The following is a 22,484-nucleotide window of genomic DNA, read 5'->3' on the forward strand; positions in this document are numbered from 1 at the left end:
CACCCAAGGTAAGGAATTCCCACCTCTAGCTTCAGCAAGATCCTCCCAAAGTCTCTCTCTCTCTCTCTCTCTGAATTTAGAGTTGGCCCATAAACATTTGTGAACTACCCTTGGAAACCACCCTCAAACTCCAGAATCACCGAAACTGAAAACTCCCCAACATAAGAAGAAACCAATTTACATTTTAAATTGTTCCAAAGAATTAAGAGACCTCCTGTTGTACCTTTAGCTGACTTGTTCATCCACCTCACTTGGCCTTGACCCCAAACACTTCTAATTAAACTTACATCTACTACCTCCAGTTTTGTTTCCTGAAAGAATACCACATCCAATTCCGACCTGCTTAAAAAATTGCAAATCACCATCCTTCTCCTACCTGACCCCAGACCCCTAACATTCCACGAGAGCACTTTTAATTCCATCAGCAAACAAACAGAAATGCCCCAACTCCTGAACTTACATCTTCTTCCCCCTTCCTCCCCTAGACGATCCCTTCCCCTTCCCATCCTTTTCATTTAAACCCCAGGATAGCTGCAACATTTCCCTGTTTTTCTTCCCTCCCAAACTCCTTTTTTTCCTTTTGTTTTTTCTTTCTCTTCTAACAATCTTTTCTCAAAACTTCACAAATATTTTATTGTTTCTTCGTTTTTTATTGATCAATAACTCTGAAAAAATTTCATTAATTAAGATGCTTTAGGATACAACAAGAAGCTGCAAATGAAATCAGCATAGAAGCTGATCCAGGACAGAATTACAAATGTGCCCAAAACATATATGTTCTTTGAACCCCTTGCTTTGCTAAGCTATCAGCCAAACTGTTGGCCAATCTCCTAACCCAACCCACCTGAATTGACATATTTCTTGACATCCATTTGAATCTTCTGAAATCATTCTTCAGCTGCCATGTCACTCCTTCCCCTTTCTGCAACCATTTTATCACAGTTTTTGAGTCTCCCTCGATGATCAGTCTATTAATCCCCAACTCCCTAGCCACATCACCCTCCTCCACAGGACCAGAGAACAGAGCAATAATGGAACCATTTTCATCTCTAATGGCCCCCCCAATACCTGAAGGGCCTGGGATACCCACACAGCTCCCATGAAAGTTCAACTTCTTCCAACCATCTGTTGGAGGGGACCAGGTCTCACAAACCTGTCGTCTCATGGATGATGAAGCAGCAATGTTTTATTGTTTCTTCTTCCAAACCTACAATTGAGACCCCCAAGAATTTTCCTAATCCTAATAGCTTCAAATTCACCCATGCTGACGCTTTTTCCATCCCCTTCCCCTTGGCACCCTCTAAACCATCTTCATTCCTCCCTTCCCCTGCATACTCCGTAGGTACCAGCCTCAAACCCCCTCCCTCTTCCCTCCCCCCCAGTCCATACGTACCTGATTTTCAACGACAACTGCTAACTGGGTTTCATCTGCACCAAGAGCGTTTGGATCTTTAATCACTGCCAAAGGGATTACCTCCTCTACATCCTTATCAGAAAACGAAGCAGCAGCAATCGCCCACTCCCCATTTCTTCCCATGTCCTAAGAAGTTGAAGCAGCTCTCTTCAACAGACTTCCTTCTGGGTTTTGTAACAAAGTAGGAACCTCCCTCGATTGAGTACCTTGCTGTTACTGCAAGAGGTCTTCTAGTGTGCCCTGTCTCCCGTTGTTCTTCCCCTCCTGGTCTTGAGCTGTAACTCTCTCTGCCTCTACAAAGTACTAGGAGGAAGACAACAGCCAATTCGGACCCTCTAAAGCCAGGAGATGCCCATCAACCCTATTTCTTTGAACTGGGTTTGGATTTGGGGGTGACTGGTTCTCAACATCCTGATCCCTCTTGGTTGAACCCAACCCATGAATCTTCTACGGCTCATCCCTTTCCAACAAAGCCCCTCCCTCTTTCTCTTTATTCTCCACCAAAATCGAAGCCCTTTGACTCTTTGCTTTACAAGACAAGCTAGCTGGCAGCAAATCCAGTTTTTGTAGGTACTCCAAGACAATTTCCTTAAGCCACAATTAAGGAAGCCCCAACCAATTCTACCAATCATTTAAATTTTGAATTTCTTTACCTTTTTTAACCATCGCCCTATCCTTAATCAGACGTTTCCCAGGTGATTCAATGGAGCACGTGTCCCTCCACAGGTTTTGGTTCAGGTGAATGGTAGACGTACTTAGCACGGGTTGGACTTCTACTCATTCCTCCCCATTGTCTCCCCCTTCTCCGTCGAGGCTCCCTCCCCGAAGCTCTCCTCTCCATCAACCAATACTACTGTCGTACTCAACACAGAATCCTCCCTCTCTGACTCCCTCCCCAAATCCTGATCCCCTCTTCTCCCTCTGGCAAACCTGTGGCCTTCTTTCCTACCAAATCCACACCCAGAAGAAAAAATCCCTTGCCGATACCTCCACCTTTCCCCAGGATTTCCATCACCCCCCAAGTGGGAAAAATTAGGTAAGTGATACCCAAGGGAAAGCAATTAACCATGGAACCCATAGTTCATTGAAAAGCGAGCACAGGATTGTTGGTCAACAGGAACCACTTTCTGATTGACCAACTCCTCCCTCCATTTACCAAAAAACAAATGTGGCCTTTTATCTTTTCATAAGTTAAAACACATTTCTTCCACTCGTGGTGACAGAGATTTATGGGATTTGGGTCTGAGGAGAGGGCTTAGGGAAGTTGAAATGGAGGTTGATGAAATTCTCTCTTTTGACTAATGTTTTCTTGGACCAATCTTGTCCAGATGACAGGATCTACACAGCCTCTCCTTCTTGATCTTTATATTGTGCTTCTTTTTTTACTGCCCTCCTTAGCTTCCCTAATCAGGCTTTCTCATTTCCAGCTAAAGACTTGTGGTTTAATATAGTGCCTCCAAAGATCAGGGCTTTTTGCTAGGTAAGTAGCTCTTCACAAGGTTAACATTGGTGATGTGTTTCAGAAAATAAGGCCAAATTGGTGCCTTTCTCATCATGTTTGTATTCTTTGCAATAATTGTGGTGAGACGACAACACACTTATTAATCTCCTGCCCATTTGGAATTGGTTTTCCTCTCTCTTTGGCTGTAGGTGATCACCTCCCCTTTCTAATGGCAACTTTGTTTGATGCTAGTTTCTTAAAACAACCGAAGAAGAGAGGAAGGTGTATGCGGAGAGCCACTAGAGCAACAGTCTTGTGGGTGGTTTGGGAGGAAAGGAACACTCGTATATTTCAAGTTCAACAAAGTCCAAAGAGGAACTAATAGAAAACATCACTTTCAAAGTAGCACACTGGGTAAAAACAATTGAATTGTTCAAGGAGTTTTCAATGCAAGATATAATCAGGGGGTGGAATGCAGTAGCTAATTCATCTTCCATCAAGGCTGTGGTTCAAGAGAGTTGGTTCTTGTCAGTAAGACAAAGAATTAAGCTTAACTTTGATGGGAGTTCTTTTGGCAATCCAGGACCATCTAGCATGGGGAAGGAAGGGTATTGGCTCTCTTTTCTGGTCTAATAGGTGTGGGAGACTCATTGAGAGAAAAAAACTATGGCACTTCTCCAAGGGATGAAATTGGCCAAATGGTTGGGGTTTCAGCTTATAGAAGTGAAAAGTGACTCTAAGCTTGATAGGGTGGATGTAAACAATAAGTTTAGGGGTGTGGCCCTTGGCCCAACAGGCAGGTCATGAGGGAGATATTTCATTTATCAAGGGAAATTGGTGTTAGCTTCAAGTGGAGTAGAAGATCAGCCAATGGGATGGCCGATAGTTTAGTCAAACAAGGGGCAAATAGAGGGAAACTCTTTTGGGCTGCTTCGTAATTGATTTCAGCACTCTCGTCTTGGGTGGTTCAGCTGTTGTAATATCTATTTTTATTAATTGAAAATTACTACTTCCAATAAAAAAAACTCAAAAACAAAAGGCAAATACCTTTCCTCATACATTCCATTATATGATCATAAGTGAACTGTTCTTGTTCTCCCCTTCGATCAACCATCACTTTCCTATAATCCTCCAACATCAATGGATCCAAAGCCTTTGTAGGATACTGCATTGGAAAAATGAGGTGTCACCAATCAAGAATTCTGAATTTTCAAATGAAGAAAAGGAAGTTATGTAAGTTCCATAAGAGTATAGGGCCATAATCTCAAAACAATAATATTATAAAGATTGGTTATCAATTAAGTTCATCTCAACTAACACTGATCCCTGCTCGGTACATGAATATACTCTGCTACTGCATGCTATCTTGCGAACATTCTTCTGTCAAATCATGGGCCTTCAAGTCTATTGTCATCAATCCTTTTTTTTTCTTGATGAATATCTATTTTCATCAATCCTCCTCATATCCTTTCTAGCCTTCCACCATCCTTTTAGAACCTTCAACTTGCAACTGCACCATAGTTGTCAAAATCTTTTTTTTTTGGTTGGTAACTGATGGTGCGCAATCCGGCTGGTCCTAGCTGTCAACGACCTTGCCTCTGAACGGAACTACAGGGAACCTGAAACGGAGAAGATGGGGAAGCTCCGGGGGGAACCCGGTATGAATGCTCCGAAGCTCAAGTCAGAATTCTTTAAAGGCAAGATAAAACCAGATGGCGCAAAGTTCACATACCTTGTTCTTGGGGGATAGGGGGCCTTTTATAACCACCTCGCGCACTCACTTCTAAGCTTTTGTCAGATCGGGCATGATTATTTCTGAACTCCTGCCAGTTCGGATGTGATCCCCTCTGGCTAGGCAGAACCGTCACTGCTCTCTTTGTCGGAGCCGTCTCTGCAGCTGGTGACGACAGTGGCAGGTGGCGGCGGTAGGTGGCCGTTGAAGTGCGGCTGTCAAGCGTCAGATCCCAAGTCAGTCAGGTGCGTCGCCCTTGGGTACGGACATCCTCGATTTCAGGTATGGCACGTTTCTTCAGTCTAGCGTCCAGTTCGGGTCATTTGCCTCGTGAGGCTTGGGGCCCAAGGGAGAGTTCGGGCCCCTAGTAGGGAGCTTGGGCTCCTAGTAGGGAGTTCGGACTGCTGGTAGGGAGTTCAGACTGCTGGTAGGGAGTTCGGACTGCTGGTAGGGAGTTCGGACTGCTGGTTCCTCCCTTTGGTGCTCGCCTTGGGTGCTGTTGTTCCGAGATGTTTGCCTTTGCCACGTGTTGAGTGATGACGAGGTCGGGCCAAATCTTCCTTCATCAATTGCCCCCCACTCCTCGTGCTAAGGGTCCTGCCCTGGCGCGGGGAGTTCGCAAGGTGGTAGGTGGATTTGTCCCGTACTTCGAATCTTGGTTGACTGATAGCGCGAGGTGCGTTGTCAGGGTTCCTTGGGTTTCTTCGAGAGCCAAAGAGGCAAACAACGTGCCAACCTATCTAAAAAACGCTGACAGACGTGGCGGCGCGCGCCTATCTCAAATTTCAAGAAAAAAGCGCGCTGCTGGGAGACGTGGCAGCGGGTTTTTCAAATTTTGAAAAAACGCGCCGCTGCCGCTTTTAATGCGAGGGGACGTGCATTGATTCTGTCAGTTTCAAAAAGACGTGCGCCGGCGTTTCGTCAGTTTCGGAAAGACGTGCGTCAATCACATCTTGGTTTTTGCGGATGTGTGACTGCGGGCCGTCGGATTGGTTTTGATCTGAGCCGTTGCTTCTTGGTCACTGTGGGTATAAATAGTGGGGGGACCCCAGTCGCTGTCACTTCTGTGCTTCTCTCGAGCTCGCGTCCAGGCTTTCAGTTCGCGTTCAAGGTTTTCGCTCGTAGTCTGCTTCAACCTTTTTCCGGGTGAGTACCTTCCTGGAATCCACCTTACTCCTTGATGTCTAGCTCGGATAGCTCAAACAGTCCTTCAAGTGGGTCCGATGCAGGTTCCACGAACCGAGTTGCATCTCCTGATAGTTCTAGCAAGCCGGAGGTAGAGCTCGAGGAAGAGTTCGAACTCGTAGGCCGAGGCGCCTCGGATAGTTTGGCGTCCACCTCTCGTCGGGGTCGGATGTTAGACAAGTTTGGCCCTTCGACCATGACGCCTGAGGGGCTCCAATCCCTTATTACCTACTATAACTTACCTGGGGAGTACGCTTATTTCATACCTTCGGGTAGCTTTCCTTGGGAACACGGTCCTGATGAGATCGTGATATTCCGGGAGCAGCTGGCCGCGGGGCTGCGACTGCCTTTCCACCCCCTCCTTGTCGAAGTCTTGAATCACTTCGGCGTGACGGTCGACCAACTTCACCCGAACTCCATTCGAAATTTGGTGGGGACAATCTCCTTATTTTGCGAAGAGAGCTTTCTTTTAGATTTGGAGATTTTCTCTTCCATCCTAATGCTTAAGAAGCAAGCGGGTCCCCTTCCCGGGCGTAGGCGGGCGTATTACCTGTCTCCTCGCCCGGGTTTTAAGCTTTATACGAACTTCCTAACAAGGTCCCGACGTGGAAGCAGGACTATTTCGGGGTGCGAAGTGTGCTGGGGTGGCCGTTTCAGACCGGGTGGGGGATGGCCGCTCCTGACTCCGATGTTACGCTTGACAAAGAGACGGTGAAGGGCTTTCGGCAATGGGCGTGGCTTGGGCTAAAGTGTCAACAGTATCTGACGGAGGCCAAGCTCATTGCGGCCAGCCTGAGTTCGAGTAGGTTCCTCACTTGGAGGTTCTGTTTTGCTGTCTTTCTTGCCTTTTACTGATGCCGAACTCTTTTTGCAGGTGTGATGGACTCAAGAAGGACTCGTGGTGGGCACTTGTTCCAAGGCATGAAGAGAAGGAAGCGAGTTGCCAAGCGAACTCGCGCCGAGCTGCCCCGGGATGCGGAGCCCGAGGTGCCGAACTACCCGTCAGAGGATTTGCCCAGGGAGCCCGAGGTGGCTCCTCCAATGCAAGAAGCGGCAGGGGGCCCTTATGCTGAGACAACTTACATGGGGGCTCCTACCTACTCTGGTGCTCCTGCTTACCCTGGGTCTGCTCACACGCGAGTTGGGCCCTCAGGCTCGGGGGCCCCAGGGGATTTCAGGAGTGTGTTGTCGCCAACCCACGCTCTTCAGAAGAGTAAGGAGGCCATTTTCCCCAAGGAGGTCGCGACGTGGACTGATCTCCCTCTGCACCAGGTGGCCTGTCGTGCTGTTACTCATGCCATGGTGGTAAGTGATCTCCCCTTGGTTGGTTCTTTTGTTTTTATTTTGTTGGTTCTTTTGATCACCTGGTTCTTTTTGGTAGGTGAACTCTTCTATCCATGCCCTGGCGGCCCAGGTGGAAAGGAGCTCGAAGCAGGCGCGAGCTGCCGAAGAGGCTCTTCGTGCTGCCAAGACGACTTCGCGAGCTGCTAAAGCGGCTGCTCGTGCTGCTAAGGAGGCTGCTCGCGTTGCTCAGATCAAGCAGACGAGGTCTCAGAGAGACGCCGAGGCCATGGGGGTAGTGGTGAAGCACATGGCGGACTTCAGACTGGATCTGCAGCATCAGGTTGAGTATCTTCAGGAGGACATTAGGGAGAGCACACAGATCTTTTCTCAAGGTATCGAAGATGCCAAGAAGAAGGCCGTCGATGAGTACATCGCTTCGCCGCACTTTGACGATCTGATGGTGGATTCGTACAGAAGGGGTTTTAAACTAAGCCGGTGGATGATCCGGAATACGTACCCCGAGCTCAACATCAGTGCTATATCCACTTCGCGCATAACTCAGGAGATGGCCAATGCCACTGATGGTGAGCCAGATTCCGAGGGCGAGGCAGGGCTTTCGGGTATCATTGAAGTGCCTTCCGATAATGAAGAAGTAGCTTCGGGTCTATAAAAGTTTTTTTTTTTTTTTGAAATGTACTCCCTTATTTGAAATGGAATGGCTTTTTCTTTTAAGTGTTGGTTGTTCTTTCTCCCGAACTGAACGTATTTGCTGGGCTGACCATGCGTTCGGTCTGTTTCCTGCCCGAGTTACCGCATTCACGCGGCCTGTTTTGGTGTTTAATACTCTGAGATGCCGATGTCCCTATTAGCTTGTCTCCGCTTTGCTTTTGGCTCACTTTTCTTAGATTGCCTATGTCGAGGCTTTCGTTAGCTCGGTATCCACCTCGCTTGGTAGTCTATAGGTAGTATCGCCTTAGGTTGACGATGTTCCATGCTCGGGGTACTTGCTTACCATTTAAGGTTTCGAGCTCGTAGGCTCCCCCGAGTGCTTTTTTTACTCTGTAGGGCCCTTCCCAATTTGGTCCGAGTTTGCCCACGCTGGGTTCGGGTACCATGATCTTACGGAGAACCAGGTCGCCGACGCGGAAGCTCCGCTTCTTTACTCCGGCGTTGTAGTACCGAGCTACTTTTTGCTGGTAGGCTGCTGTCCGGATGTGCGCAAGGTCTCCTACCTCATCCAGTAGGTCGAGGTTGGTGCGTAACTCGTCTCCGTTTGTCTGATCGTCATATGCTTCTAGTCGCAGTGTAGGTATTTCGATTTCTGCCGGGATTACCGCTTCGGTGCCATAGGTGAGGTTAAAGGGGGTCTCTCCCGTGGCGGTTTTTTCCGTAGTTCGGTGAGCCCATAGAACACTTGGTAGCTCGTCCGCCCACAACCCTTTAGCTTGGTCCAGTCGTGCTTTCAATCCGCGGAGGATGGCTCTGTTCATTACTTCTGTCTGACCGTTTGCTTGCGGGTGTGCGACCGATGTGAAGTTCTGACGAATTCCCATATTTTGGCACCATTCTTGGAACTTGATATCCTCGAACTGCTTGCCGTTGTCGGAGATCAGTACCCGAGGTAGCCCGAAGCGACATACTATGTTCCTCCAAAAGAAGTTTTGTATGTTTCGGGCTGTGACTGTTGCAAGAGGTTCAGCTTCTATCCACTTTGTGAAGTAATCTACTGCCACCACTAGGAATTTTCTCCCACCTGTTGCTGGCGGAAAGGGCCCCAGGAGGTCGATGCCCCATTGCGTAAAGGGCCATGGACTGGGGAGGTACTTGAGGTCGGCAGCAAGCTGATGGTGGATATTGGCGTGCTTCTAACACCTGTCGCATTTCCTGACAAGCTCGACCGCCTCTGCCTTCATCGTTGGCCAGTAGTATCCTTGTCGAAATGCCTTTTGGGCGAGGGCTCTGCCCCCCATGTGTCTGCCGCACAGACCTTCATGGTATCGCGTAGTACGAGTTCAGCTTCGGCAGGTCGCAAGCAACATAGGTAGGGGAGCGTGTAGGACCGTCGGTACAACCGTTCGTCTATTATGACGTATTTGGCTGCCCGGCGTTGCACCCTCTTGGCTGCATTGTGGTCCGCAGGGAGGGATCCATCTAGCAAGAAGCTCGCGAGTGGGTCGATCCAGCTCACCTCTGCTTCAAGGACGGGAGCGGCCTCCTCTGCCCCATCGAGAATGCTGGGCCGAGGTAAGTCCTCTTTGTACACAGTTCTCATGGTGTTGTGACTTGTGCTGGCTAGCCGAGACAGGGTGTCGGCCTCAATGTTCTCTGACCTCGAGATTTGCCTGATGAAGTGTGACTGGAAGTTGAGCAGAGCCTCCTTTACTTTGGCCAAGTATGCGATCATAGTGAGCTCGCGTGCCTCGTATTCGCCCGTAACCTGGTTGACCACGAGCTAAGAATCACTGCAGATAATTATGTGCTTTGCTCTTACCTTTTGCACTAGGTTCAACCCGGCTATCAGTGCCTCGTACTCCGCCTCGTTGTTGGATGCCGTGAACTCAAAGCGTAGTGCGTATTCCAACTTTGTGCCACTTGGGCCGCGTAAGACTATTCCAGCCCCGCTGCCCTGCTGATTCGAGGAGCCATCTACATGAAGGATCCAGGGCTCCTCATCCCAGTTCGCGTTTGGTCTAACCAGGAGAGATGCCACACTAGCTGTTACTTCACGGGGTTCAGACTCTATTGGCTTGGGAGCTCCAGGCTCGCCCGAACTGGGGATCCCGGGCTCAACCCGCCCAGGGGTTTCGAGGCTGAAAGTGCACTCGGCGATAAAATCTGCTAAGGCTTGGGCCTTAATAGCAGTTCGTGGCTTATACTGGAGGTCGTACTCGCTAAACTCAATGTCCCACTTTGTTAGCCGACCGGAAACTTCAGGCTTAAGTAAGACTTGCCTCAGAGGTTTGTCGGTTAAGACCACGACAGTGTGAGCCTGAAAATACGGGCGGAGTTTCCGAGTTGCAATTACCAGTGCATACGCTAGCTTTTCTATCTGCGGGTATCTCGTCTCTGCTCCCTGCAGAATTTTACTAACATAGTAGACGGGCCGCTGGACCCGATCTGCTTCTTTTATTAGTACCGAACTGACCACCTCGTCACTTGCCAAGAGATACAATTTTAAGACCTCGCCTTCCTCGGGCCTGGCTAAGGTTGGCACGGTAGCGAGGTAGCTTTTTAGCTCGTCGAACGCGAGCTGGCAGTCTCGGGTCCATTCGAACCCTTTGCCTTTGATTGCCTTAAAGAAAGGCAGACAACGGTCTACCGATTTGGACATGAAGCGGCTCAAAGCGGCTATGCGTCCGTTTAGCCTTTGAACTTCTTTCACTTTCCGGGGTAGTCTCATATCTAGGATGGCCTTTATCTTGTCCAGGTTGGCCTCAATACCGCGCCGGTTGACAATGTACCCTAGGAACTTACCCGAGGTGACACCGAAAACACATTTGTTGGGGTTTAGTTTCATGCTAAATCGACGCAGAATTTGGAAAACAGAATCTAAGTCTTGTATTAACTCCTGTGAGAACTGCGTCTTGACGACCATGTCGTCTACATAACACTCTACTTTCGTGCCAATTAAGGGCCGAAATAGCTTATTTACAAGTCTTTGGAAGGTCGCCCCAGCATTCTTCAGTCCGAAGGGCATGACCTTGTAACAGTACAGGCTGAACTCGGTTATGAAGCTGGTTTTTTCTTCATCAGACTGGTCCATCCTGATTTGGTTGTAACCTGAGTAGGTGTCCAAGAAGCTTAGCAGCTCATATCCCGAGGTCGCGTCCACTAGGCGGTCAATTCTGGGAAGGGGGAAGCAGTCTTTTGGGCAGGCTCGGTTCAGATCGGTGTAGTCGACACACATGCGCCACTTGCCGTTTGCCTTTTTCACCAGCACCGGGTTGGCCACCCAGCTCAGGTAATGAACTTCCCTTATGAAGCCTGCTGCGAGGAGCTTTTCGACCTCGTCGACCGCCCTCCAGCGCTCGGGGGCTAAGTTGCGTTTCTTCTGTCTAATGGGTCTGACTACAGGGTCAGTGTTAAGTTTGTGAGTTACGAGGCCAGGGTCAATACTGGGCATATCGGCCGCGGACCATGCAAAAATATCTAAATTTTTAAGTAAGAAACTCACCAGTTCGGTTCGTAGAGGCTCCTCGACGGAAGCATCGATCTGTATCGTCTGAGCCGATTCCATGGCCGAAGTCGGAATTGCGACTGTTTCCTCCGTGGGCGAAGCTCGCTCCTTGCTCTGCTCCGTAGGCCGCTCCAGCTCGAGGTCGTCGGCCGCCTTGGTTTTTCCCTTCAGGGCGGCAACATAACACTTGCAGGACTCAAGCTGGTCGCCCCGCGCTACCCCCACACTGAAGTCTGTTGGGAACTTCATTGCCAGATAGTAGGTAGAGACCACTGCCCGTAGAATATGCGTAAATGGCCGTCCTATTATGGCATTATATGGGGAGGGGGTCACGACCACCAGGAAATCGTGGTTGAGTCTGACCGCACAGGGCCATGTGCCGACTTCCACAGGTACTGTTATCTTTCCAAGGGGCCTGACTTCCTCTCCGCTGAAGCCCACCAGGGGAGTGTTGGAGGGTTTCAGCTCGCTTCTCTGCAACTGTAGTTGGTCAAATGCTGACTTGAAGAGAATGTCTGCCAAACTACCTGAATCCACAAGTACGCGCCTGACTTCGAAGTCGCTGATCCTCAGTTTTATGACGAGCGCGTCATCGTGGGGATAGTGGATACCTCGCGCATCGTCCTGTGTGAAGAAGATTGGTTCTTTTGTCTTCGACCTCTTTGGAGGGTTCTGTTCTTCTCGAGCTGCCTCGCGAACTGACGTCCGGGCTGCTGCCGAAGTACACCCTACTATCACCGAACCTCCCACTATTACATGGATGGTTCCCCGAACTGGCCTCTCGTCCGGAGGCTGTCGTTGCGACGCTTTGGCTGGTCTGCTGCTGGTTTCGGGGGCATCCTTTTCGTGCTCCCCTTGCCGACCTGCTTTATTGTTATTATTATTATGATGTACAAAATTTCTCAAGTATCCGCAACGGATGAGTCCCTCTATCTCGTCCCGGAGATTATTACACTGTTCGGTACTATGACCGTGATCTCTATGAAAACTACAGTACAGATTTTTATTTCTCTCGTTTGGATTCCCCTTCAGGCGAGGCAGCCACTTCACGTATGGGGCGTCTTTGATCGTCATCAGGATCTCGGTCCGCCTTGTGTTTAACGGCGTGTAATCCGTCCGAACTGCTAAGGGAGCTCGGGACGGCTGGCTCGGCTTCGCCTCCCGGGCCGAGTTTCTTCTGTCACCTGGGTTGGAGGGCTCGCCTTCTCTTTTCCTTTTCTCGACCCCACCTTCGGTCCTTTGGTTGATCTCTTCCTCTGTTCTCATGAACTTGTCCGCGAGTTTGAGGAATTCGGCCACAGTCGCGGGCTGGCTGGCTACCATGTGCCATTTAAACTCCTTGTGCGTTACTCCTCTCTTGGCCGCCGCGAGTTGTACCGCAGGGTCTAATCGTGGTATCTGCAAGCATGCTTCATTGAACCGCTTGATGTAGCCCCGGATGGATTCTCCTTCTCTCTGGACTACTCCGAAGATGCTTTCCTCAGTTCTGGGGCATCGCTTGCTGGTAACGAAGTGTGCTGCGAAGACCTGCACGAACTGGGTCCAGCTTCTTATTGACCCTGGGGCTAGGTTCCTGTACCAGGTGCGGGCCACCCCCCTGAAGGTGGTGGTGAAGGCCACGCACATGCATGATTCGCTGGCCCTAGCGAGGTGCATTTGGGATTGGAAAGCATTGACGTGGTCGTTGGGGTCAAACGACCCATCATACTTGTCCAAAGGTGGAAGCTTGAAGTCTCTGGGCATGGGAAGTGCCAGAAGTTCTGATGCGAGGGGGAAGGAACTGAGAGAATCGGGGCAGCTTTTACCTCGTCCGAGCTCGTCTCTTCCTTATCTCTGAGCTCGGGCAGGACACGGGTGGCAGTTCGGCGACTTCGCCGGCGCCTTCGTTGTTGAGTGGGCCTAGTACTGGCGCTGCTGGCCTCTGTGTTGCCGAGCTCGATGGGCCCAGAGTGTTGGTAGTCTGCTGCCAGGGCGCTGAATCGGTTCTCTCTGAGCGGGAACTCGGGCCTAGAGCGTCGAGGTGCTGACCTTGCGGGCGAGGTTCCTGACCCGCTTGCGAGTTGTGAGGCAGGGGTGATTTTTCTTTCCCTTCGGCCTGGGGAGGAGGCCTGGCTGTTAGGGGGTTTCTGGGGCCGGGAGGCTTCTCCCTGGTGGGGGCGTCCACCCTGAGGGGAGGCCTTAACCAGCTTCGGAGCAGGGTGCCGAGGTGGAAGCAGTGATTGGTTCAGGGGCAGTTGGGGGAACTGCTGTTGGTAGTGCTGTTGAGAGAGGTGGTGTAGTACTTGGTGCTGTTGAAGTTGATGCTGCTAGAATTGTTGCATTTGGGCTTGCATTGCCCGCATGTATTGCATCAGGTCGTCAAACTAGCTCTGGCGAGTTGCCAGGGGGGCAGCAGTTGGTTCGACAAAAGTTGTTTCAACAGGGAGTGGAAGAGGGATGTTTATGGCAGGAAGGTTTACGGGCGCCACTGTTTGAGGCGCATTCAAGCTGGGGACCCCATCCACCGGAAGGGGTATGGTGAATTGTCCGATGCACACCACGGGGGCTTGGAGTTGCTCCCCGATGGTATTCATCTCTGTGCCACGTCCGGCATTGCTGGAAGAAGCCATGAGTGTTGGGATTTTTGGAAGAAGAGGTTATGAGGGTTTTCTTCCCACAGACGACGCCAATTGATGGTGCACAATCCGGCTGGTCCTAGCTGTCAACGACCTTGCCTCTGAACGGAACTACAGGGAACCTGAAACGGAGAAGATGGGGAAGCTCCGGGGGGAACCCGGTATGAATGCTCCGAAGCTCAAGTCAGAATTCTTTAAAGGCAAGATAAAACCAGATGGCGCAAAGTTCACATACCTTGTTCTTGGGGGATAGGGGGCCTTTTATAACCACCTCGCGCACTCACTTCTAAGCTTTTGTCAGATCGGGCATGATTATTTCTGAACTCCTGCCAGTTCGGATGTGATCCCCTCTGGCTAGGCAGAACCGTCACTGCTCTCTTTGTCGGAGCCGTCTCTGCAGCTGGTGACGACAGTGGCAGGTGGCGGCGGTAGGTGGCCGTTGAAGTGCGGCTGTCAAGCGTCAGATCCCAAGTCAGTCAGGTGCGTCGCCCTTGGGTACGGACATCCTCGATTTCAGGTATGGCACGTTTGTTCAGTCTAGCGTCCTAGAGGCGAAGTGCTGGAGTTGTGAGCGAGGTGAAGTCTTGAGTTCGGATAGGGGAGTGTCCCGAACTGCCATGACGCGGTCCAGTTCGGGTCATTTGCCTCGTGAGGCTTGGGGCCCAAGGGAGAGTTCGGGCCCCTAGTAGGGAGCTTGGGCCCCTAGTAGGGAGTTCGAACTGCTAGTAGGGAGTTCGGATTGCTGGTAGGGAGTTCGGACTGCTGGTTCCTCCCTTTGGTGCTCGTGCCTTGGGCGCGCTGTTGTTCCGAGCTGTTTGCCTTTGCCACGTGTTGAGTGATGGCGAGGTCGGGCCAAATCTTCCTTCATCAGTAACTATAAAAACTTTGTTAGTTTGATAAAGAACAATTATGTACAACTATGCTAACCATCCCAAGAATTTTGGCCAGACCTCTGCCATTAAACCCGATACCGAATTACTAACATGTTTACATTCCTTCTACATGCATGAGGCCTTAAAAGAATTGATCCCCATTCACCCCTTGTTCAGCTTGTACATCAACTAAACTATTTTCTGATCTTTGAACCCATAAGAAGCAGTTTGGATGGACATGGACTCATGGGAATGTTTACAGAAAAGTATATATTATTAAAATAGTTCATATTTTTTGAATTCTAACATTATATACCCGCAAAAATGTTGCCTTTGTTACTAAGTAATGTTTGATACACAAAATTGTGTTTGTCTTGAACCATAGCTGTCTATTTATATCAAATAAGCTAATAGATAAAAGGATATGTTACATATTAGTGTCCTTAAGAATCTGTGCAGTGTTGAACTCCATACATGTCTGACATAAATACAACATCCATTTAGGAGAGTCTATGCAACAATGATGAGAAGGTAGTACCAACTTCCTTTGCCAAACATCTAATCTCCCTCATGATCAAGGTTCAAAGTATCAATACTCTTAATATGAAAGTCATGTATCAAGATTTTTGAACTATTGAAACTGTTATGTATTTTTAGTTTTTTATTTGTAAGTTCATAAATATATAAGGCACAACAGCCATTAATGATGTTATGTTTTAAAAAGTTCAAACTCTTCAGTAAATGAGCATTGATGACACTGGATCTATATGCATCATACAATACATTTCAATATTTTGAACCTTGTTCATAATGTGTCAATATTGCCATTGTCCCTGCCCATGCTCTTTAACCAGTCCACTACCACTCCTGAGTCATTTATACCTGCAAATTGTTGTAGTTTAATGATCTCACCAATCTTAATCCTATCCATGAGGGTCTTGGGTTTCCAATCCTACACCCATCAAGATTATCTGAATTTGGTTAGTCATGGAATCCAAAGTATTAATGCTTTAGAGTTGACTGTTGGAGAAGATGCAACCATCTGTCATCCTTTAAGCATGTCATCTGTTAGAAAGGAGTAAAAAATGTCCAAAGCTGCAATCCAATGGATCGCTCTCAAAAACTTAGTTTCTATTAATTCTTCTTTGTATCTTTCCTTTCCATTTAACATTCTTTGGTTCCTCTTTTTCAATGTTGTCCACAGGACTACAGGAGTGCAGTCATTGTTGTCAAAATATAATTTCTAATAATGCTTCCTTTTATCTTTCCCTTCCATTGAAGATTCTTTGGTTCCTCTTTTGCCAGTGTTGTGCACAAGACTGCGGTCATAGTTGTCAAAACCTTACAATTTAGTATACAACTCACAAATCAAATCATAAATCTCAAATATTCCAATTTAAATATGCTTTTCTAAAAAAAAAACTTTTGATTACTGATTTGAATCTTATGATTCAATTTTTTATATCGTATGAATAATATGATTCATGTGATCTAAATCAATTCAACTTGTCATCTCTTTTTTTCCTAATCTTTCGAGTTGCTTTTATTTTAAAATCTTTACTACACTTTTTTTGATAAATAACATAGAGTTTTTTTTTTGATAAATGATTAAAATTTTATTCAAGAAGTTCAAAAAGATATTACAATACAGCCTGCCCAAAGGAGAGGCACGAGCTGGTGCCTCTCCACAACAACAACAACGTACTACCTCAGACTAGTAATAAAAATTTACAAAGCTGTCCAGAATAAACGTTCCCTTGATACCCCTTGTTTAGCTAACCCATCTGCTATGGTGTTGGCTGTTCTACCCACCCACTGATAATTAACATTCATGTTCCTTGAGAACCACTTAGCTTTCCTCATAATATCTCTGTAGCACCAAATCACTAAATCTAGATTTGTTAACCAACCCACAACAACTTTGGAATCTCCTTCAATAATCAAATTTTGAACTCCTAATCGATCCGCAATCTGAATGCCTTGTACTGCCGCTAGAAGCTCAGCTCTAATAGAGTCTCCTATACCCACAGAGCCTGAGAATAAGGCTTATATATTACTATCTTTATCTCTCAGCACCCCACCAATCCCTGATGGACCCGGATTTCCTTGGCTGCTACCATCAAAAGTCAGCTTTGTCCAGTCTTCTGAAGGGGGTACCACACATCTGGTACCCTGTGTTTTCTGTTACTGATACTAGCCACAGCCATCCAGTTCCTCCACATGTCATCAAAGGAATATAATTTAGAGGAATCTAATGATCTCAGCCAATGGATTGCCCTGGTCAAAATGCAATCATTTACATTCTAAACATTTCTATCATCTTCGAATATCCTCGCATTTCTTTCTTCCCAAATTGTCCACAAAGCTGCAGCTCTAATGCTCCTCCACATTGTTTTACCAATTTTTGTGGGCCACACAAAGAATGAAGGATCAAAGATCTGATCTATGGCTGTAGTCAAATTCCATCTGCAACCAAACAAAGCAAAGATCCAACCCCAAATAGCAACAGAAAAAGAACAGGTTAAAAGTGAGAGCAATCCTCACCATTAGCCCAGCAAAGTACACACCAATTAGGAGACAAACACATAGAAGGCCTTCTCTTCTGCAATAAGTCTGAAGTGTTGATTTTCCTATGGAATACCTCCCAATAGAACATAATAATTTTAGGAGGTACAGGTTTAGACCAAATCTCCTTAGCTGGGAAACCCACTTGTCCCGAGGGGGAGCAAAGGGACTTAAAGAAGGAAGCACATGTGAAGTAACCTTTTGGGTTTAGAAACCAAAATCTCACATCAGAACTTGAAGGGTCCAGAAAAACACTTTCAAGTAGTGACAAAAGGTCTGAGACACAGGAGAGTTCATGATCCCTCAAACCCCTACAAAACCCAAAGTCCCAACTCAAAGAATATAAAGGCTGGAAGACAGTCCAGTCACCCAATAGAATTCCACCCAGCAAAATTACAATTCAGCCCAAAACAATTGTTCCCTATTTGTCCCTTGCTTGGCCAAGCGATCTGCCTTTCATTTGTTGTTCTCCTTATCCAACCGAAGGTTGCCCCCACCTCCTCTGCTAAAGATTGAATTTCCCTGATTGTCTGTCTATACTCCCAAGCTCTTGGAAAATTGTTACTTATTCAAGAAATGACCACCTTGGAATCCCTTCCCCACCTCTAATAATGGGATTCTAAGCTTCTTGGCTATCCTCAGCCTGTGAATTACTGCCAAATTTTCCACTTTAATAGAATCTCCTATTGCAATGGGACCTGAATACAGATCTTTGATAGCCCCTATTGCATCTCTAAATACACCTCCAATTCCTGCCGGTCTTGGATTGCCTGGTGAGCTTCCGTCAAAATTTAGCTTTAGGCCCTGATTTATAAATGGTTCACATTCTATCACAGATTTATCTTTTGTCTTTGAAGAAGTAGACACTTTCTCCAAGATCTCACCATTTCATTGACATTAAATTCCTTGAAAGTTTCTATTGTTTTCACTTAGTTGGCAACCTTGAACATTATGCTTTCCACCACTTCACCTGCACTCTTGCATTTTTCCACCACTGCTGCCCTTGCTACCTCCAACATATTCTGCCTCTTTTTGGAGGCGGCCTCAGGAAAAGGACTAAAAACTTACAAGAAACAGAAACATTTCATCAATTAAATTTACAAGAAATATAAAATTTTGAAGAATCCCCAAAGAAAAGACAACTAACCAAGTGGAGCATAGCAATAGCTATCTCCCCCAATACAAATTTTACAATTCATCCCAAGCAAAAAACTTGATTTCTATTAACCGCTTGCTTAACTAGCATATCAGCCATTCCGTTTACCATCCTATTAACCCATTGAACCTTAATATGTAGATTCCTAGTCAACCATTTGAGCTTCTTCATCAGATTGCAGTATACACAAATAGCTTTTTCCTCATTCAGTGACCAACTTATTACCACTTTTGAATCACCTTCTATGATTAGATTATACACATCCATTTCCACAGCCTTCTGCACTCCAAATATAGCTGCCACATTTTTATCTCTTATCAAATCCCAATTACCAATTGGACCCGAAAACATTGCAACTACATTTTCCTCCTCATTTCTGAAAGCATCCCTATTGCAGGAGGCCCCGGATTTCCATCATTGCAGCCATCAAAGTTCAATTTTAAGAAGCCCCTGCTCAGTCTCATCCATGCACACACCTGCCTCCTCTTTTTTGAAGTGACCCCATTACAGCAACTCAAAATTTCATCCATCGAGAATGAGGGTGGGCCTTGGTGCAACAGTTGGGTTGCTCCATTGCGACCTGGGTGACCAGGGTTCAAATCTTGGAAACAGCCTCTCTGTATGTCCAGGGGTAAGGCTGTGTACATCTGTCCCTCCCTAGACCCCGCATTGGTGGGAGCCTCATGCACTGGGCTGCCCTTTTTTCATCCATGTAGAATGGTAAAAACAGCTCCAGAGTTTTTAGCCATTAAGTTGCCCTATAAGTGACACATTCAAAGTTTTCCTCTTTACTTCTTTCATTGTCATCAAATATTCTATCATTCCTTTTCTCCCATTAAGTCCACACCATTGTTGCCCTTCTGCATATCCACATAATTCATCCCCTTCTTTTTGGCCATCTAAAGGTTGTTAGTGATAACAAGTTAGCCACACAAGTAGGAGTATTTCACCTGCACTTGAAAATAGAAAAGAACTTTTACCAAATACTAAGAGCAAATGGGCAAGAGATTAGTAAGTGTAAACAAGACTCACCATAAGACTTACATAGTACAGACCAATCACCAATACAGAGACATATACCAATTAGGCCTCCTTGCTTGCAATAAATCACTAGTGTTGATACATTCATGAAAAACCTCCCACAGAGAACCCCAATTTTAGGAGGTATAGGATTACACCAAACCTCTCTAACTGGAAAGGATTACAGATCCTAGGAAGAGGGAACTAAGGTTTTGAAGAAAGAGGCACACGAGAAGAAACCAGAAGCATGAGGAGTCCAAATACAGCCATCTTCTTTTCCAGGCTAAAGGTAAATCCATCCAAAATACCCAACAAATTGGAGAGCAGTAAAATTTCAGAATCTCTACGGTTTCTCCTAAAACCCTGATTCCAATCAAACCCTTGAGAAGAATTTGGAATCACAATAAAATCAGCAATGGGCTTACCCTTAGAAGAAGAAAGAGAGAAAGATGAACAAAAAAGATCCTTTAGAGGCAATTCCCCAACTGACAAATTCAACATGCCACTTATTAGGGCTATCCTTAAGTTCCCAGTAATGCATTCATTTAAAATACTACCCTTTCTAGTCATACAACCAATCCATCAGAGCAATTAAAATCCTAATACGAGCTGCTCATCAACAAATGTGTACTTATTGATTCCCAACATTCTGCCCCATAAAACATGTCTGGTCATATAACTATCTCTTTTTATAGATTTAAGGAAATGTCTATTTGTTGTAAACACAAAGATCATAAAAAACTTGGATTAACTCAAAAAAACAAAAAAAAAGAAAACTACCTTAAGAAAAAAAAGGCATAAAAATTGAAAACAAATACAAAGATAAAAGTTATTGGAATTCATATAATAATTACAAGTGTTTTCAACATGGGGTTGAATTGGCTGGTTGGACCAGGCTACCCATCATCTGGCTATGATTTCGGGCCCATTTCACCCCCAAACTGTTCACCTACGAAAAAACTGTTGACTCAGCCAATGGCCTGATAACCCATCTGGTTGAATTGCTGAATCATTTAATCTTCTTCCTTAATCTTTGTCCTTTCACCTTAAAATGAGTTCACTTCATCTCCATTTCTCTTCTTTTCTCATATAAATGTGCTTGTCTTCGAGTTATCTCTATCAAAAAAAAATACATATATTTTTCAGAAACTATATCTCTAAGGTTTCTTTTTTATCATCGTAGTATTCGAAGATTTTTAAACAGAGAAAGATGACCATTGTTCCTATTTAACATGATTAACATTATGCAAAACTACAGTTTCCCGTTAAATACCATCGATACATGATTAGCGCCATCAGATTACAGCTACATTAGACGAGTGGAAACATAAATATCAATAACAAAAAAAAACGTATAAAAAGAACTCACAATCATGTAAACCGGGCCCCGATATCCACAGACCTCAGTGAAGTAAGGGAGGTCTCCCACATGATCCAGATGACTGAAAAGGTTGAGTTAAATAGATTGAATAGGGTAGATATAGAGTTAAAGACTGTGCTTGTCTGGGTGCAGGTGTTGGTCTGTTTGTTTGTTTGTATGAGATAGAGAGAGGTTTCATACAAATGAGTGATTATGATGCAGGTAAGAGCATTATCGAAATCCCCGGATTCAGAGATAAGAGAGAAATCTGGGTATCGTCGTTCATCGAGATATCCTATGTGCATCCCACAATCACACATGATACTCTTCCCGCCAATTGAGACCACGACACAGCTCTTCCCAACTTCCTGCCCGGCCCCTTAAAGTGGGGAATTTCAACTTCTTCAATCAATAGAAATAGATATCAAAGAATAAGAATCCATTGGGAAGAGAGATTGGATAGAAGAACTAACCCAGAACAAGGCATTCAATAACCATGGCTTCTCTGCAACTGATAAATCGACGGGGACCTGCTGCAACCGAAAAAACGCAGATAGTATGTGCTATGCTATCACTTGAGGGCGTGGAGGTATAATAAATACCCTTGCCCGTTCCTGCACAGAGAGTTGACAGTTGGCACCACCGAGCAATGATGGAATGGCATCAAAGCGTCCTTACTGTTTAACCGATAACCGGAGTTGTTCTTTCTCTCCTTGCATCAGTCAAGCGCCAAACCCTAGTCAGATTTCTTCGCGCGCTTTATTTGATTTTAGAAAGACTGTGGCGATGTTGCCAGTGACCGTCTGTGAAGTGTGAACCGAGTTGTCTAGCGGCAGTTTCCTCGACTGCCGGTAAAGAAAAAAAAAATTGACATTCCCCAAAGCTAGGGGTGAACAAAAAAAACCCAAAAAACTGAATCGACCGAAAAAAACCGACCGAAATCGAATCGAAAAATTGATTAACCAAATCGGTTCTGGTTCGATGTTTTCAAAAAATCGAAAGTTTTGGTTTGGTTTCGGTTAACCATTTAAAAAAAATCGACAATTAACCGAACCGATAGATATATATTTTATATAATATTATATATATATATTAATGTTTTATTTTATTTTTTAAATCTAATAAAAACGTTCACGATAGTTTGAGAGTGTTTAGACTGCCGAACTAAGAGCTGAGACTTTCAGGTTTGCTAGTCTGGCAGACTAGCATCCAGATTGGCGAACAACTTGTTTGATAGCTTGAGTCGTCTGAGTTCTGACACCCGCTACACAAGCCTTTCTTTCCCTCTCTCTCTCTTCTCTCTGAACTCTCTCTCTCGCCTATCAGTCTCTTTCTCACCTCTCAGTCTCTCTGAGCTCTCTGTCTTTCTCGCCTCTCAGTCTCTCTTTGAGCTATCTTTCTCTCTCTCTCTCTCTCTCTCTCTCTCTCTCTCTCGCCTCTCGAACTCTCTCTTTGGGTTCTGGCCTTTGGCGCTCCACCCTTCGACTAATTCACCAACGGCCTCCGACACTAGCGATCCGCGACATTGGAGGCTCAGCTGTGAGTTAGAGGCTAGTGCATCTCTACAACATTGGCGATCCCAATTACTGTGTTTTTCTTTTTTTTTTTAATTTTAAGGGCATAAAAAAACCGAAAAACTAAAACATGGTTAATCGGTCAACTG

The 22,484-nt window shown here is 46.2% G+C and overlaps 1 protein-coding gene across 9 annotated transcripts in view; it reads right to left on the reverse strand.

The window, feature by feature from the left end:
- The window catches only part of LOC104607455 (cleavage and polyadenylation specificity factor subunit 3-II-like), a 28,081-nt gene extending 6,387 nt beyond the window's left edge, over positions 1 to 21,694 (reverse strand). For 2 of the 9 annotated variants that reach the window (XM_088904544.1, XM_088904543.1), the window contains exons 1-4: positions 21,295 to 21,682; positions 21,023 to 21,200; positions 20,831 to 20,903; positions 3,903 to 4,020 (exon numbers count right to left, since the gene is read on the reverse strand). In XM_088904544.1, the coding sequence (XP_088760670.1) occupies positions 3,903 to 4,020; positions 20,831 to 20,903; positions 21,023 to 21,200; positions 21,295 to 21,319 (394 nt within the window). In that variant the 5' untranslated portion in view covers positions 21,320 to 21,682. Of the gene's footprint in view, positions 1 to 3,902; positions 4,021 to 4,173; positions 14,723 to 20,830; positions 21,224 to 21,294 lie in introns of all 9 variants that reach the window. The other 7 variants (XM_088904538.1, XM_088904537.1, XM_088904541.1 and 4 more) reach the window with 6 other exon arrangements.
- Positions 21,695 to 22,484: the final 790 nt, after the last annotated feature.

The sequence above is a fragment of the Nelumbo nucifera genome, chromosome 4 (genome assembly GCF_055504915.1).
Source record: "Nelumbo nucifera cultivar China Antique chromosome 4, China Antique-T2T, whole genome shotgun sequence".
NCBI classification, from domain to species: Eukaryota; Viridiplantae; Streptophyta; class Magnoliopsida; order Proteales; family Nelumbonaceae; genus Nelumbo; species Nelumbo nucifera.